The sequence below is a fragment of the Myotis myotis genome, unplaced genomic scaffold, assembly GCF_014108235.1.
Source record: "Myotis myotis isolate mMyoMyo1 unplaced genomic scaffold, mMyoMyo1.p scaffold_m19_p_6, whole genome shotgun sequence".
Classification (NCBI taxonomy): domain Eukaryota; kingdom Metazoa; phylum Chordata; class Mammalia; order Chiroptera; family Vespertilionidae; genus Myotis; species Myotis myotis.
The window spans coordinates 37695997-37712420 of record NW_023416368.1 but is presented as its reverse complement, the minus strand read 5'-3'; the positions used below and the strand labels follow the sequence as shown (position 1 = coordinate 37712420).

The following is a 16424-nucleotide window of genomic DNA, read 5'->3' as shown; positions in this document are numbered from 1 at the left end:
ATGAGAGAGAAACATCGACCAGCTGCCTCCTGCACATCTCCCACTGGGGATGTGCCCGCAACCCAGGTACATGCCCTTGACCGGAATCGAACCTGGGACCTTTCAGTCCGCAGGCCGACGCTCTATCCACTGAGCCAAACCGGTTTCGGCTCCATGTGGTTCTTGATAGATGTCACTTCTCTGCAGATTCCTTGCCTTTATTTATTAATTTTCATATATATTTTTATTATTTTTTTTAAAATATATTTTTATTGATTTCAGAGAGGAAGGGAGAAGGGAAGAGAGAGAGAGAGAGAGAGAAATACCAATGATAACAGAGAATCATTGATTGGCTGCCTCCTGCATGCCCCCTACTAGGGATTGAGCCTGCAACTTGGACATGTGCCCTTGACTGGAATCAATCCTGGGACCCTTCAGTCCATAGGCCGATGCTCTATCCACTGAGCAAAACCAGCCAGAGCTATTTTTATTAATTTTAAATAATTTTATTGATTTCAGAGAGGAAGGGAGAGGGAGAGAAAGAAAAATCTAAGATGAGAGAGAATCATTGATCAGCTGCCTCCTGCATGCCCTCTGTTGGGGATTGAGCCCACAATCTGGGCATGTGCCCTGATGGGGAATTGAACATGACATCCTGGTTCATAGGTTGAGGCTCAAACACTGAGCCACACCAGCCAGGCAAAATGTTTTATAGTCTTTTGAGATTATTATAATACTCGGTGAATTCGAAGTGAAAATATATACACAAATTAAATGAGGTTTTCTTTTATTTTTGTATAATTAGAATGTAACATCATCTCCTCAATATTCTACATTCCTGGAACATATCATCCCTCGGTTTCTTACATTTCTTCAAGATGGAGAAGTTCAGTTTCTTCAGGAGAAACCAGCCCAGGTAATTTGTTTAAAACTGTCAGTGAGAAAAAAGTGTCACATAGTAGTATTGCAAGCATTTATGAATTAAAACACTTAAATAAACCCATGGTTTCACTTACAAATGAAAGTGGTTTTGTCACAGAAGGATAACTCTGCCTAGGGCTTTTGCCTGCTTAGTTAAATGTCTTGGTTTTATTTTATCAAGACCATCTCTTTTATAGTTTAAACTAGAGGTCCAGTGCATAACATTCGTGCACTCTGGGGGAGGAGGGGCGTCCCTCAGCCTGGCCTGCACCCTTTAGCAGTCCGGGAGCCCTCAGGGGAATGTCCGACTGACGGCTTAGGCCCATTCCCAGTTGTAGTTTATTATTAGTAATTATGTATAACAGGATATTGTAAAAATTAAGTTATGAAATTTTTATTAAAATGTTTCTTATAGCCAAAACCGGTTTGGCTCAGTGGCTAGAGCGTCGGCTTGCGGACTGAAAGGTCCCAGGTTCGATTCCGGTCAAGGGCATGTACCTGGGTTGCGGGCACATCCCCAGTAGGAGATGTGCAGGAGGCAGCTGGTTGATGTTTCTCTCTCATCGACGTTTCTAACTCTCTATCTCTCTCCCTTCCTCTCTGTAAAAAATCAATAAAATATATTTAAAAAAAAAAAAAATGTTTCTTATATACCGTTATATTGGCTGGGCTGCAAAAATATTCGTTGTGGGCCTCCGTGACTTTGACATGCTTGATGTACACTATTACAAATGAATTGGCATATATACAAAAAAGGAACAGTAGTCTGTTGACCCTCCCATACTCGCCCACCTGTGTTCTTATTCATTTCAATTCCTGTAATTCATGGCTAATTTTGTTTTACTTATACCTCCACCCAATCTTTTTACCTCCTGCTTGTCTTTATTATTTTAAAACAATCCCATCACATCGGTTTTTTTTTCTATAAATAGTTCAGCATGTGTCTCTTAAAAATATCTAAAAACATTACCATAATACCAGTGAAAATATACTGCTAAATAAAGCTTTTTATGCTGTACTAGCTCAAGATATATATATATATATGTATGTATATGTGCATATATATGTTTGACCTACCATTTATTTTTAAAGAATAGTTTATTGATTTTATTTTATTATTTTTTTAAATATATTTTTATTGATTTCAGAGAGGAAGGGGGAGGGAGAGAGATAGAAACATCAATGATGAGAGAGAATCATTGATCGGCTGCCTCCTGCACATCCCTACTGAGGATCGAGCCCGCAACCCAGGCATGTGCCCTTGACTGGAATCGAACCTGGGACCTTTCAGTCCACAGGCCGACACTTTATCCACTGAGCCAAACCGGCTAGGGCTAGTTATTGATTTTAGAGAGAGGAAGGGAGAGGGAGAAACCTCAATGTGAGAGCACATCGATCAGCTGCCTCCTGCATGCCCCCTATTGGGTATTGAGCCCATAACTTGGGCATGTGCCCTTGATTGGGAATGGAACTGGCAGTCTCCTGGTACAAGGGACGATGTCCAAGGAACTGAGCCACATCGGCTAGGGCTGATCTACCTTTCACTTGTCAGCTCCATAGTTAGAATCATGAATGATTAGTTCAGTTTATGATGAAATTAGTCATCAGGCCCAAGGTAATTGGGGAGAACATTATAGAAGCTAAACTGAGATTATGGAGGGAGATCTCAAATGAAGTTCTGTTTGTTTTGCTCTTTCATTTGAAATCCACTCTGCATTCACACACTAGTGCCCTTTCTGCTGAAAATAAGGTGTGAAAGGAAAAGTGTGACTCGATTTGCTACGCAATTGTAGAAATATTGTACTTGCTTTGGATTACTTTGGAATGATATATAGGAGTGTTTCTAAAATGGGCTTGATGCTGGGGTGAGGCTACCAGTGCTGGGTACGGACAGCTGGGTGACACTTGTAGAAAGCAAAAGAATTACTTTGGAGCTCTTGGGAGGATTTTATATTTACATTTTGTATTTTTCTTCACCAGCAATTGCGGAAACTAGTTCTTGAAATCATTCATAGAATACCAACCAATGAACATCTTCGTCCTCATACCAAAAATGTTCTCTCCGTGATGTTTCGCTTTTTAGAGGTAACCTTTGGGAATTCTTGTTATTTTGCAATATTAAAAACTTTAAATGAGGTTCTTAATGTAAAATCTAGTGTTATACAACTGTTTCCCCTTCACTAAAGTTCCTAATGTCCATTTTCCCAACCAAATTACCATGAAAGATTATTAAAGTTTTCTTTTGTTTTCGTATTTTTGAGTCACTGAGAAATTGACTCTACACAGTAGAAATCTTTCAAAGTGAGTTGGGTGGTTGTTGACAGACTCGGAGTACAGGGTTCTTTGGCTTCCTGCTTTCTAGTTTTGTGTGTGTGAAGCACAGTAGGTGCTCATAAAGAGTCTCTCCAATTCTTGGGGCTAATTCATCTGGTACCTGTTAAGTTAATCTCTAAAATTGTTTTCTTGCTGTACTTGTCTTGAAGTGTTTAGAATTCTATTGTGTTTCTGGGCCCCTTGGAAAGATGAGCTTTGGAGGGGGGAGAGAGTTGGATTCAGATCCTGGCTCTCATTTATTAGCTGTATCACGTTAGTCATGTTGCTTATCTTCTCTGAGCCTTAGCTTCCTCTCCGTATAGTGTGGATGGCACCTCATACATAGAGAGTATGTGTGAAGTGTTAAACACAGGGTTCAATACTCGGTGGGTGCTCAGTAATTGTTCATTCTTTTGGCAATACTTTCAAGCAATGATAAGTGTCAGTGGGGCCATTAGACCTTAGTTCATAGTGTGACTTGCCACAAATGTCAGTTAACTTATCTGTCAGTGTTATTGACCAGAACTCACTGGTGTGCTGCCCTTCAGATGGCCCACCAAAAACCATGAAGTCTTCCTGTTTGGGCAGCGGTGTTTTATGATTTCATGAATTTTCAATAAATCAAATCTAAGTTGGTGGATGCAGTGTGTGTATAAAGAAAAATGCTTAGAAAATAGTCTTTAATCTTTAGATTAAAATAAGTCCTCAGAATTGTAACTCTTTTAAATGCTTTTTTTAAAAGACGGAAAATGAAGAAAACGTCCTTATTTGTCTAAGAATAATTATTGAGCTACACAAACAATTCAGGCCGCCCATTACACAAGAAGTAAGTATCCTTAGAGCATTTCTGTAGTGTGCTTGCTGACAGTTCTTTGTGCTGTGTAAAATTTTATTCTCCTTTAGTATTGACAGAACACATGGTGCTAAAAGTGTAGAAAATATGTAGCCTTTTTGGGGAAAAGTCTTTATAGGTTTAGCAGTTACCTTTTCTATGTTGAATGTGTGTATGAGTATTTAACTGAATTTGTTTAGTCGTGTGGATATGTGTTAACTAACCAGATGGGCAGAGCTGTTTGGGTGCTTCTGGTATTCAGAAATGTCTGATGTGCCAGAAGGCTCTGATCATTTTATGTTATTCAAGGGTTAAGATGTGTTTTGAAGTCAGCTGGGTTTGAATATCCGCTCTGCAACTCAGTAGCTTTGTGAAACTGGGTAAACTTATAGCCATTTGGAGCCTTTTCTGTACAATGGGGACAATCACAGTATATCCTCAAAGATTGCTTGAAGAATTAAATATAAAAGTTAAAGTTCTTAACACAGTGACTAGCACCTATAGAGTAAGTATAAGATACTCTGTGTTAGCAGTAATTAATACAGTGTCTTCTCTGATGATAAGCTTAGTAAATACCTATTATAGATTATTTAGAAATTAGAAGCAAAACGATGTAATAGAATTCCTCCCATCTTAAAAACAATATTGATTGCCTTTCACTTTTCCCACCTTCTATATATGTAATATTTTCTACATGATTGCAATAATACTGTATACGACATTTTATGTTCTGATCATTTCCCTTCACATTATGTATAAGCATTTCCCACTCAGATTCTTTATAAAATTAATTTTTAATGGATGTATAATATTCTTACATATGGGTACCCTCATTTTTGGATATTTAAAGTATTTGAAAAATTTTTATTTTATGACATCTGATTGAATATCTGTTTCTAGTTCAAATTACTTCATAAACCAGAGTTATTGACAGAATTTCTAGGTCAAATGTGTTAATGTTTTCATGCTCTTGATAAATATAGTATTAAACTGATTTCCAGAAAGGTTTCAGTAGTTTATGAGAGTCTTCCTCCCATGGCAATCTCTCTAGCATGGTGTAGTATTACTTTTTGTAAGTCAAAAAGTGGCATTTATTTTAATTTTTATTTGTTTTGCTCCTTCTGAATTAGAAAGCTTGTTTTCTGTTTGTCAGTCTTTTGTATTTCTTTTGTGTTCACATTCATTGCTTGTTTGTGTTTTGAGTCTGACATTTTTCTTACCTATTTTATGAATTCTTATATATTAGGACTATTAACATTTTTCTTACTTATTGTAAGCATTTTCTGTTTATAAATATCTTCTGTATATCTTTTTTTTTTTTAGATTCATCATTTTTTGGATTTTGTGAAACAGATTTATAAGGAGCTTCCAAAAGTAGTGGTATGGTTTTAATATTATTTGAATTTATTACTTACATTTATTTATTACTTTCTTATTCCAAAGGGATTTTGGAGCACTTGCGTTGGAGGAATAATTAATTGGGGGATGCTAATTTTAGAATGCTAATTTTAGAGTAGGGAATGTTTAGAATCTAGGTTGATAAATCAGTCATTTAAAAAAGTAGTTCTTTTGGTTTCACTGTTTAAATTAAATACTTTAATATATTCTTATTGTAGAAATTTTGCAAAAAAAGGCAAGATAAATCCATAATGTTTTGACCTGTAAGCAACCACTGACATTGATGTTTTGTGCTCTTTAAAGATGGTTGTGCATGCATATAAGCATAACCAATGGACATAAGACACTGGGGGGTAGGGGAGGCCAGGGGATTGTCAAGGGCGGGGGGAAAAAAAGGAGACATATATAATACTCTTTGTAATACTTTAAGCAATAAAAAAATAAAAAAAAATAAAATAAATTGTAAATCTCTAAAAAAAAAAAAAGATGGGTGTGCTCACAATTATAAAGCCTTTTCGGGGAGGTAGTGTATGCTTTCAGCATTTTTCTGTATTATTAATTTTTTTTTCTGTTGAACGAACTCTTCCCAAGCAATGCCAACAATGTAAAAGTGTGTGGATCAGAACAGGAACATCTGCTCTCCATTTTATTTTCACTTATTAGAAGGCATCGCTATTAACAGTTTAGAACATCCAAGATCTTTTTCTGGCAGTCGTAATTTTAGTGGCCCCATAATTTTCTATCATATGCATGTACTTCAGTCATCTCTCTATTGCTGGTTTTCTCATTTTCCAATTTTTTACTATCACAAATAATGCTTTGGTAAAAATTTATTGCACATAAATCTGTTTTTACTTTAAAGAATTTTTTTAAGCTTAAAAAAATTTTTTAAATGAACATATTGTAAAATTAACTTTTAGGTATTTTAAGGATTTTAATCTGCTAATGCGTCAAACAAAATTAATTACATTTCGAGTTATCAAATTGTGTCACCTACCATTTCAGTCAGTGTTTTTCATGCGAAGCTGTTTTGTTTAATATGAGGTCCAAACTCCACTGAGAACTAAGGGATGACAGTGAGGTCCTGGCCTTTAAACATGTCTTCTGTTCTTTGCTTCTGGTCCCATCTTTGATCTCTATTTAGGAGACTATTTGAAAAGTTAATTCAAGAGGGACTAGCTCCTAGTTTCTTATCACTGGAGGGATGGGGGCCATTCTCCTTGCCTCACGGAGGTTTAATGTAACCTGGCATGCATTTCATCTTTTCTCAGCCAGGAAGGAGCAAAAAATACTTAGGACAAGTTTTTATTTTCTGTTGTGGAAGGGGGAGAAATGCTGTCTCTGCCACGTTGTCTTTTTGGTATTGAATAGAGTGGATCTCAAGTATTATGGGATTGAGCAGGATACATGTAGGACATTTGGATTCTTCCACCACATGTGTCAGGGCTATTTTGTGAAGGAATGTTGTGTACGACTTTAGTAGGAAAAACCATTTCTCTTGTTCTTATGTAGAACCGCTACTTTGAGAATCCTCAGGTGATCCCTGAGAACACAGTCCCTCCCCCAGAAATGGTTGGTATGATTACAGCAATTGCTGTGAAGGTCAATCCTGAGCGTGAGGACAGTGAGACGAGAACAGTAAGTTTTTCCAATTGTTTTGCTTTTGTTTTTAACTAGGTCTCTCTACTTGGTAGATGAATATATGAGAGAGTGACGTTTTAAACTGCTTAAGTTTTTTGTTTTTTTCCTTAAACACTTGGAGGCATTTAAGATGAACAAATGTGTGTGCATGAGAGAGCATCACTGATTTTGCTGTGCAGCCTCTGAGTGGTGAAAGTGAACTCTTGCTTTCATGCAAAGGTATAAACAAAATTGTAGTGGAAGTCCAGATCACCTGTTGGAAAGAGCAGCTGACCAGTCTCCGTTCCATCCTTAGTATTGATATTTATGAGTCCCTTTAAACTACATATAAATTATAGTTCAGTCCCTGGGAGCCTGGGCTCTGGGGACAGAAGTGCTGGGATGATGTTCTGGCCCCAGCACTTGGGTTTTCTGAATATAGGAAAGTTCATGAACCTTTGTTTTGGCCTTAATTTTCCCTCTCATTATCTGAAAAACTTGTGGAATTTTTTTTTTTTATATTTTATTGATTTTTCACAGAGAGGAAGGGAGAGAGATAGAGAGTTAGAAACATCGATGAGAGAGAAACATCGATGAGAGAGAAACATCGATCAGCTGCCTCCTGCACATCTCCTACTGGGGATATGCCCGCAACCCAGGTACATGCCCTTGACCGGAATCGAACCTGGGACCTTTCAGTCCGCAGGCCGACGCTCTATCCACTGAGCCAAGCCGGTTTCGGCCTCTTGTGGAATTTTTTGAAGGTAATGCTAGTCATTGTCTGCAGGTAATGTATTTGTAATATCTGCCACATAGGTAATGTGTATTGAGCATTTGTTGACTATATTTTTATGATTGAATTAAGAATATCACTTGTATTTGCTTTACTGCAATGGTTTTACGGAATGTTTTATTAATCCTCACCTGAGAATATTTTTTTCCATTGATCTTTAGAGAGATTGGAAGGAAGAGGGAGAAATCCATATGAGAGAAACACATGAATTGGTTGCCTCTGCACATGCCCTGACCAGGACCAAGGATTAAGCTTACAACCGAGCTACATACCCTTGACCAGAATCAAACTCGGAATCGAACCCAGGGTCCTTCAGTCCGTGGGCTGACGCTGTAACTATTGAGCAAAACTGGCTAGGGCTGCAGAATGTTTGAATTTGTGCTAGGATAAATAAGAAACTGCATTTTGAATAAAAATAAGGCTTTCATTCCTTTGCTATTCTTGAATTACAAACTTGTTTTCTGTTTATGAGTCTTTGTTTTTGTTTTGCTTGTCTGTTCCTGTTAATTGCCCATTTGTATGAGTGTGACATTTTCCTTACCTGTTTTATGAATTCTTTTATATTAGGACTATTAAATTTTTTTCTTAAATTTATAGCAAGCATTTTCTGTTTCTAAGTATTTTTAATAAAACCGGGTAAATATGCACTTTCTGCTATTGCTCTTTTAAGTAAAATACTAGGTACTAATTTAAAATTTTTCTCAGATGGCCCTGGCAGGGTCGCTTGGTTGGAGCGTAATCCTGTACACCAAAAACGTTGCAGGTTCTTTTCCCTGGTTGGGGCACATGCAGGAGGCAGCTGATCAATGTTTCTTTCTCTCCCTCTCTCCCTTCTTCTCTTTCTAAAAATCAATAAAAACATATCTTCTGAGGATTAAAAAAATATATATATATGTATATATAAATTTTTCTCACGTGATTTGAATTTCTAAGTTTTGACAAATTTTCCCAAAGTTATTTACTACAGGTGATTACATTAGAAAATATAAAAACCTCTATTAAATCATAGTTCTATGTACTTTATTTTAAAAATAGTTTGATTCTTTTCCCACAGATATTTACAAAGATGTATCAGCATTTTCTATTCCTTTTATTTCAGTGGGGCAATGCTCAGTAGTGGGGTACTGACTGGGGCTCTTTTAAGTACCACCAGGATAACCACAGTCCTGCTTGTTTTCTCTTTCAGCATTCCATCATTCCAAGAGGATCTCTTTCTCTGAAAGTATTGGCAGAATTGCCAATTATTGTTGTTTTAATGTATCAGGTATGTGTATTGTTACTAGTTTCTTGGGTTTTTGGCTTCTTATTTTATGATAAAGTTCACATCTAATAATCTGTGGCAAATAGATGTGTATGATACACACATGCTAACTCCTGTAGTTTCTTTGGTATGCCAAATTATTTTGCTATGCAGGAAGTGTGAAAGCATGAAAATCTGATGTGTTTGCTTTCAGCTCTACAAACTGAATATCCACAATGTTGTTGCTGAATTTGTGCCCCTGATCATGAATACCATTGCAATTCAGGTGTCTGCACAGGCCAGGTGAGATTTCTTTGGACAGTGACAAAGCTGACTGTCACATTGCTTTAATTCCAAGTAAAAATACATGCTGTAATTATTCGTAAGACATAAAATTTTTAAGTGATAAAATTTTGGGCAAATTATATTTTTTACTTTTTGAACTTGTATTTCAATGATGATAGTAATAGTTATTTTACTCCTTATTTAAAAAGATGAGGTAAAGGTATTAAACCTTGGTTTTGGTGTTTCATAAATTTAGAACTATTATTAGGAATTACTATATTCTAGATTTCTGTCTGTGGGATTTCTAAACCTTTCTCGCCTTAAGCCTTTCTTTGTTCTTGCTGTTCCTTTCAGCATGAGTGCTAGAATGTTCTTTACCCTCTTAATTCCCCCACCCATCACTCTAGGTCAGTGGTCGGCAAACTGGCCCCTTGAGTGTGGCTCTTCCACAAAATACCACGTGTGGGTGCGCACATTCAGTGCAATTGAAACTTTGTGGCCCATGCCACGGCGCCAAAGAGCCGCATGTGGCTCATTAGGCGCGGTTTGCCGACCACTGCTCTAGGTGAACCATATTCATTCTCTCAGTGAAACTTTTTCTCAAACTTTATACATTTCCTCTTAAGACCTTTAACACTCACTTCTTGTGGCTATTTGGCTCTGTGTCATTTGAGGGCAGGATCTGAGGGTGAATGAGTGTTAGCATCCTCTGTGGCCCTAGCATCGGCTCTTATTGAGTAAATAGATAGCCTAACACTGTTTGGATGAGTGGCTTTATGGGGTAAACATTGTAACTGCTATGGAATGAATGATTTAGAGAACTGCTTGCTTTATGCCTCTAAACCCTTTATATTATTTGGAAATGCATAACAGTGAAGAGTGTAACTGTTGCTGCTATGTTGTTCTGGTCTGTGCAGAAATCAGACTTTTGGGCTCAGTAATTATTATAGGCTTTTAATTAATGTTAATGTCACCTAAAGAGTTAAGAGCTAATAATGCAAATTTTATTTATTTCTCATTCAGGCAACATAAGCTTTACAACAAGGAGTTGTATGCTGATTTTATTGCTGCTCAGATTAAAACATTGTCATTTTTAGCTTATATCATCAGAATTTACCAGGTAAGTTCATTTACTTAAAAAATATATATTTTTACTGATTTCAGAGATAAAGGGAGAGGGAGAGAGAGACAGAAACACCAATGACGTGAAAGAATCATTGATCAGCTGCCTTCTGCAGGTCCCCACTGGGGATTGAGCCCAAACCCTTGGGCATGTGCCCTGACCGGGAATTGAACCGTGACCTCCTGGTGCATAGGTCGATGCTCAACCACTGAGCCATGCCAGCCGGGCATGACTTGTTTTAAGTTAGGTTTCCTGAGCTATAATTTACGTACAATAAAGTTCACCTTTTATAGGTAAACAGTTCTATGATTGACAAATGCATATAGTTTGGTACCACCAACACATCAAAATATAAAATGCTTCCATCAACCCCTCAAAATTTTTCTTTTGTACATTTGTAGTCCACTTTCTCCTCCCACTTTCAGGCTCTATCAAGCACTAAAAATGGAGCTTTTGGTTTTAGAAATTTTAGTTAGGTACCCCTTGATATTTTAGTCAGCTTGAGTCACTATGGTGAGTTGCCTTGCTAAAACACCTCAAAAAGAGATTGTGATTAGAACTTATTCTGAGTTGATTAAACATGTTTTGGGTGTCGTTGAGAACTTACAGTAATGGGATGACATATTAAAGAGTATCTTTTTTAAAAATTTTAATATTTCTCCCTCCTTCTCCTTAACATAGTGTATATTCACTGTTGAAAGTTGAGAAAAGTACAAAAAAAGACGTCTATAACCCCATTATGTAAAATAAACTGCTATTTATGTTTCTAACCATCCTTCTAGTATGGCAGTATGCACATACAAACTATTAAAAATTTTTGTATAGTACTTGTTTATTAGGCCTGTTAATTCCTGGGGGTCATTTGAGCCAAGTTTAGTTTTACTGAATTTTTTAAGAAGTTTATAAATTTTGGGTTTTTCTTAATACCCACCAGTCAATATAACTGTTGTTTTCCTCTTGTTTTTACAGGAGTTGGTGACTAAATACTCTCAGCAAATGGTAAAAGGAATGTTACAGTTGCTTTCAAATTGCCCAGCAGAGACTGCACACCTCAGAAAGGAGCTTCTGATTGCTGCAAAGCACATCCTCACGACAGAGCTGAGAAACCGTATGTCTTTTGTCTGGAATTCTGACATGAGTGCCGTCCACATCTTTGGGGGTGGCCGGCACTCTGCTGACATTCCATTGTTCTTTGTTTTTACATTAAAAGTTTGTTAAGGGAACTTACATAGGAGATGTGTCTTGGGCAGCAGAAGGCGACATGGGTATCCTTCTGATACTTCCTTGTTGTGGAAGTATTTAGCTCACTCCAGTGCTTATATTTTAGGCTCAGCTTGTCCTTTTCTTATTGTTGTCCCGAGTTTATTCTTACCCCCTTTCTCTGTCTGTCTGCTTCCCTCTCCTTCTACCTCTGAGCCTGCCACCAGGGTCCTCTCTTTATTTTGTCAACGATCTCATAATGAACGTGATGATATCCTCAGCATCGCTTACTTATGCTCTGAGTCTTCCTTGGTACCTTTTTGCTTTTCAACTGAATATCTTTCAAAATTGCAAATAGCCATTTGCTCTCAGACTTTACAATATGAGAAGGAAGCAATGATTTCTTTCTCCACGCCGTGAAATAATGAATTGGTTTTGTTTCAGTGCACAAGACTGATACTTGCTTTTTGCTAATCTGTTAATTACACTTTTTCTATCAGTTATTGAATTTTAATTGTTAAATACTTTTCAGGTTTGATATATTCAAATCATTAGGTTGAAGTTACATCCTAATTGTTTTATTATGATAATCATTTCCCCCAGTAATTTTTTAAATGTTAAATGCTTTATATGCTTGTAAATTAGAGCATGGGTAAAACTGAGATTGGGCTTCCTTATATAATTTTTAAGGGTACAGTTGAGTGTTTCAAGGGTACACTTGGATTAACACAGTAAAGAAAGCTCAGATATTTTTGTGTCATTAAAATACAAATTATAGTGTGCCTTTTGTATGTAGATGTTGAAAGGAAGATAGACTTAAACATTATTTTGAAATGTAACACATAGAAAAGTGCACCAAAAATAATGTATGATTTCACCAGAAATTATGGAACAAACATACGTGCAAGTATCACCCAGGTTGAGAACTTGAGCATTGCCAGTGCTCACAGCCCACTCGCCTTGAGAGCTGACTGCCATTGGGACTTGTCTGGTGGCAGCTTCCTTTGCTTTTTGCCTTTTCTATGTGTTCATCTCTGAATAGCAAAATAGAATAATTTTATTTTCTATTTACTTTTATTTTTAAAATAAAAAAAATTTTTAATTGATTTTTACAGAGAGAGGAAGGGAGAGGAAGAGAGGGAGGTAGAGGAGGGGAGGGAAGGAGGAGGAGAGAGAGAGAGAGAGAGAGAGAGAGAGAGAGAGAGAGAGACATCGATGTGAGAGAAGCATTGATTGGTTGCCTCCTGTATATACCCCAGCTAGGATCAAACTTGCCACCTGGGTATGTTCCCTGACCGAGAATTGAACCAGTGACCTTTCGGTGCATAGGATGGTGCTCAACCAGCAGAACCACTCCAGCCAGGGCAAAATAGAAGAATTTTTAAAAGAAACATTTTAAATCTACTGAAGTTACTGGGTTGTGCCTTGAGTACTATTCTCACAGTAACTTTCGGTATTCTGCCGTTTAAGTAAAAGGATTTTGGAGGTGCATCTGGGGAGTTTTGTAGCAAGAGGTTTCTACTTCTTGAAGTGCCGATGGATGAAAAACAACTCATGCTTTCCATCACGCACAGCCAGGCTCTCTGAGGTCATACGGCTTGGTTTCAGTCTTACGGAACCTGTTCCACAAAGATCAGCGGGTTTCCAAAATGCTACTCTCCAGGGATTGATCACATTAGCCTTGTTGAATTCAGCCTTTAGGATACTTTGTTTTAAAGCCCATGGTAGCTCCTGGAGTTAATAGGTGATAGCATTACATTTTATTAGAAGAAACATGGAAAGACTCTTGTTAAATATTAACCACATTATTATAAAATTAGAGGCCGGTGCACAAAATTCGTGCATGGGGGCGGGGTGTGTCTCTCAGCCCAGCCTACATCCTCTCCAATCTGGGACATCCCTCTCACAATCCAGGACTGCTGGCTCCCAACTGCTCACCTGCCTGCCTGCCTGATTGCCCCTAACCTCTTCTGCCTGCCAGCCTGATCACCCCCTAACCACTCCCCTGCCAGCTTGATCATGCCTAACTGCTCCCCTGCTGGCCCCATCACCCCTAACTTCCCTCCCTTGCCAGCCCTGTCGCCCCAACTGCCCTCCCCTACAGGCCTGGTTGCCCCCAACTGCCCTCCCCTACAGGCCTGGTTGCCCCCTACAGGCCTGGTTGCCCCCAACTGCCATCCCCTAAAGGCCTGGTTGCCCCGAACTGCCCTCCCCTACAGGCCTGGTTGCCCCCAACTGCCCTCCCCTGCTGGCCATCTTGTGTCCACATGGGGGTGGACATCTTGTGTGTTGGAGTGATGGTCAATTTGCATATTACTCTTTTTTTTTTCTTTTTTCTTTTTTTTAAATTGTTTTATTGCTTAAAGTATTACAAAGAGTATTATATATGTCTCCTTTTTTTTCTCCCCTTGACCCTTCCCTAGCCTCCCATGCCCCCCAGTGTCTTGTGTCCATTGGTTATGCTCGTATGCACGCATACAAGTCCTTTGGTTGATCTCTTACCGCCCCCCCCTCCCCAACCCTCCCCAGCCTTCCCGCTGTAGTTTGACAGTCTGTTCGATGTTGCTCTGCCTCTGTATTATATAGGATGAAAAAATGTACGCACGTAGTTACATTTCACAAATCCACTAACATTTTCACATAGCTTAATGTTTTGGCATCTCAGATGATATCAAATGGTAACACATTTGCTCCAATTCTGAAGAGCAGTAGTTTTAGAAAACCGGATGGTTTAATAAAGTTACCCATTTTCCCAGAGATTCTGGTTCTTGGTCACGAGGGGGATCTGGAAACCAATGCTGTGTGCCACTTAATTTTTTATCCCTTCTCCTTGAACTTATCCCCTAGCCCAGTGGTTCTCAACCTTGGCTGCACATTAGAATCACCTGGGAATCTTTTTAAAATTCTGATTTCTGGGCCTCATCCTCCGGAAATTCTGTTTCTTTGTTACTAATGTTGTGGCCCCACCCCATAACAAAGAAATAGAATTTCCAGAGGATGAGGCCCAGAAATCAGGATTTTAAAAAAGATTCCCAGGTGATTCTAATGTGCAGCCAAGGTTGAGAACCACTGCCCTAGCCAGTCCTCCAGCATGAGACATCTGTGCCCTTTGCACCTTTCCCTCTGTGCCTCCTTCCTCTTGGCCACTTCACTGAAGACAGTCCAGGGATGTTCCCTCCTCTGACCTGGGAGGGACTCCCTGTGCTGCCGTACTTGGTTATTAACCGGAGACGTGCACTATGTCTCTCCAATGTACATATTTCTTTTATATCTTTGACTCTCAGCTGTTTTCTGGTGAAGAATGTACTTTATTATTTTTATTGTTTTTTTTTACAGTGATTAGCACATTTTCCCCCCCCAAGAATGTACTTTTTTTTGATTGAAGCTGGCCATAATGGCAGGCTTGCTCCAGAATCTAAATGTCCTTTGGATGTTTGTGGCCCGAGTTCCCCAAGGGCATATGGACTAGAGGCCTAGAAAATGCAGGTTGCTATCCTGTTTGCACATCCTCAGAAATGTGAATTGACCCTGAGTGACCAGTCTTTCTGGTCTTGAGGCCTGCAGGGGGAGGAGGGAGGGAAGGGTTGGTGATGGTTCTCTCTGCAGGACTGGAGGAACAGAGGAGGGCCATCAGTTTCTAGTCAGTTTCATCCAGGGAGTTGGGACCCCTAAGCCCATTTCTTTGAGAACACTGAAATTTCCCAGGTCTTTGTAATTTATTATTCTCCATGATGACTAACAGTAAAATGTTTAAGAAGGGCCCTAACCAGTTTGGCTCAGTGGATAGAGCATCGGCTTTCGGACTGAAGGGTCCCAGGTTCGATTCCGGTCAAGGGCATGTACCTTGGTTGCGGGCACATCCCCAGTGGGAGGTGTGCAGGAGGCAGCTGATCGATGTTTCTCTCTCATCGATGTTTCTAGCTCTCTATCCCTCTCCCTTCCTCTCTGTAAAAAATCAATAAAATATATTAAAAAAAAATGTTTAAGAAGGGCGACCCCAGGGGCATTTAGGAGATATTGCCCCCTTCTTAGACAGGTTTCGGTTGATGATGGCAGCTTTTAAGAATGAAGGAATGTCCCTCCAGTGAAGTATTGGGGGCGAGTTCTCTACGGGGGCATATGAAACTGGTGTTCTTAGTCTATTCTGACACTGAATGTGGTTCTGACAGCAGATGGCTCATGCGGCTCAGTAAAGCCAGTGTGACTAAAATACATTGTACGTGCTTTCCTCTTCACCCTTTTAAAAATCTGGATTGCTAATTGACTGCAGGTTGGCTACTATGAAAGTACTGTTATGTAATGTGTAATTGGTTTAGTTGGTGATATATGCAATGGGTGTTTGTGTTCTAGAGTTCATCCCTTGCATGGACAAGCTGTTTGATGAATCCATACTAATTGGTTCAGGATATACTGCTCGAGAGACGCTCAGGTATGAGATTAAACCCACGAAATCGGCTGATGGAATGCGAGGGAGGGGTGATTTCTGGCACTTTATGCTGCAAGCGTTTCAACAAGCACTGGCTGTTGGGCCCTCACTCTCATTGAATTTAGAATTGCAGGAATTTTTGAAATGCCTTCAGTTGCTTTTTGTGCTTTAGCTTAAAGGGAAAAATCAGAGTAATTTAGATTTTAACATAGGTATAACTTTATCTGGCTAGCATTCCTTTTTTTCCCCTTTTTGTTTTATTTTTGCTTCCTATATAATAAATTAATCTTTTCA

The 16424-nt window shown here is 38.8% G+C and overlaps 1 protein-coding gene across 21 annotated transcripts in view; it reads left to right on the top strand.

Annotated features, from left to right (window-relative positions):
• LOC118657633 (transformation/transcription domain associated protein) overlaps positions 1 to 16424 on the top strand; it is a 112815-nt gene that overhangs the window by 4730 nt on the left and 91661 nt on the right. For all 21 annotated transcript variants that reach the window (XR_004968062.1, XM_036311894.1, XM_036311887.1 and 18 more), the window contains exons 4-13: positions 785 to 895; positions 2881 to 2985; positions 3956 to 4039; positions 5369 to 5425; positions 6956 to 7081; positions 9043 to 9120; positions 9311 to 9399; positions 10405 to 10501; positions 11474 to 11612; positions 16055 to 16133. Coding sequence is in view for 20 of the 21 variants with exons in the window: in XM_036311894.1 (XP_036167787.1) it covers positions 785 to 895; positions 2881 to 2985; positions 3956 to 4039; positions 5369 to 5425; positions 6956 to 7081; positions 9043 to 9120; positions 9311 to 9399; positions 10405 to 10501; positions 11474 to 11612; positions 16055 to 16133 (965 nt within the window). In the remaining variant the exon portion in view is untranslated. The remainder of the gene's footprint in view (positions 1 to 784; positions 896 to 2880; positions 2986 to 3955; positions 4040 to 5368; positions 5426 to 6955; positions 7082 to 9042; positions 9121 to 9310; positions 9400 to 10404; positions 10502 to 11473; positions 11613 to 16054; positions 16134 to 16424) is intronic.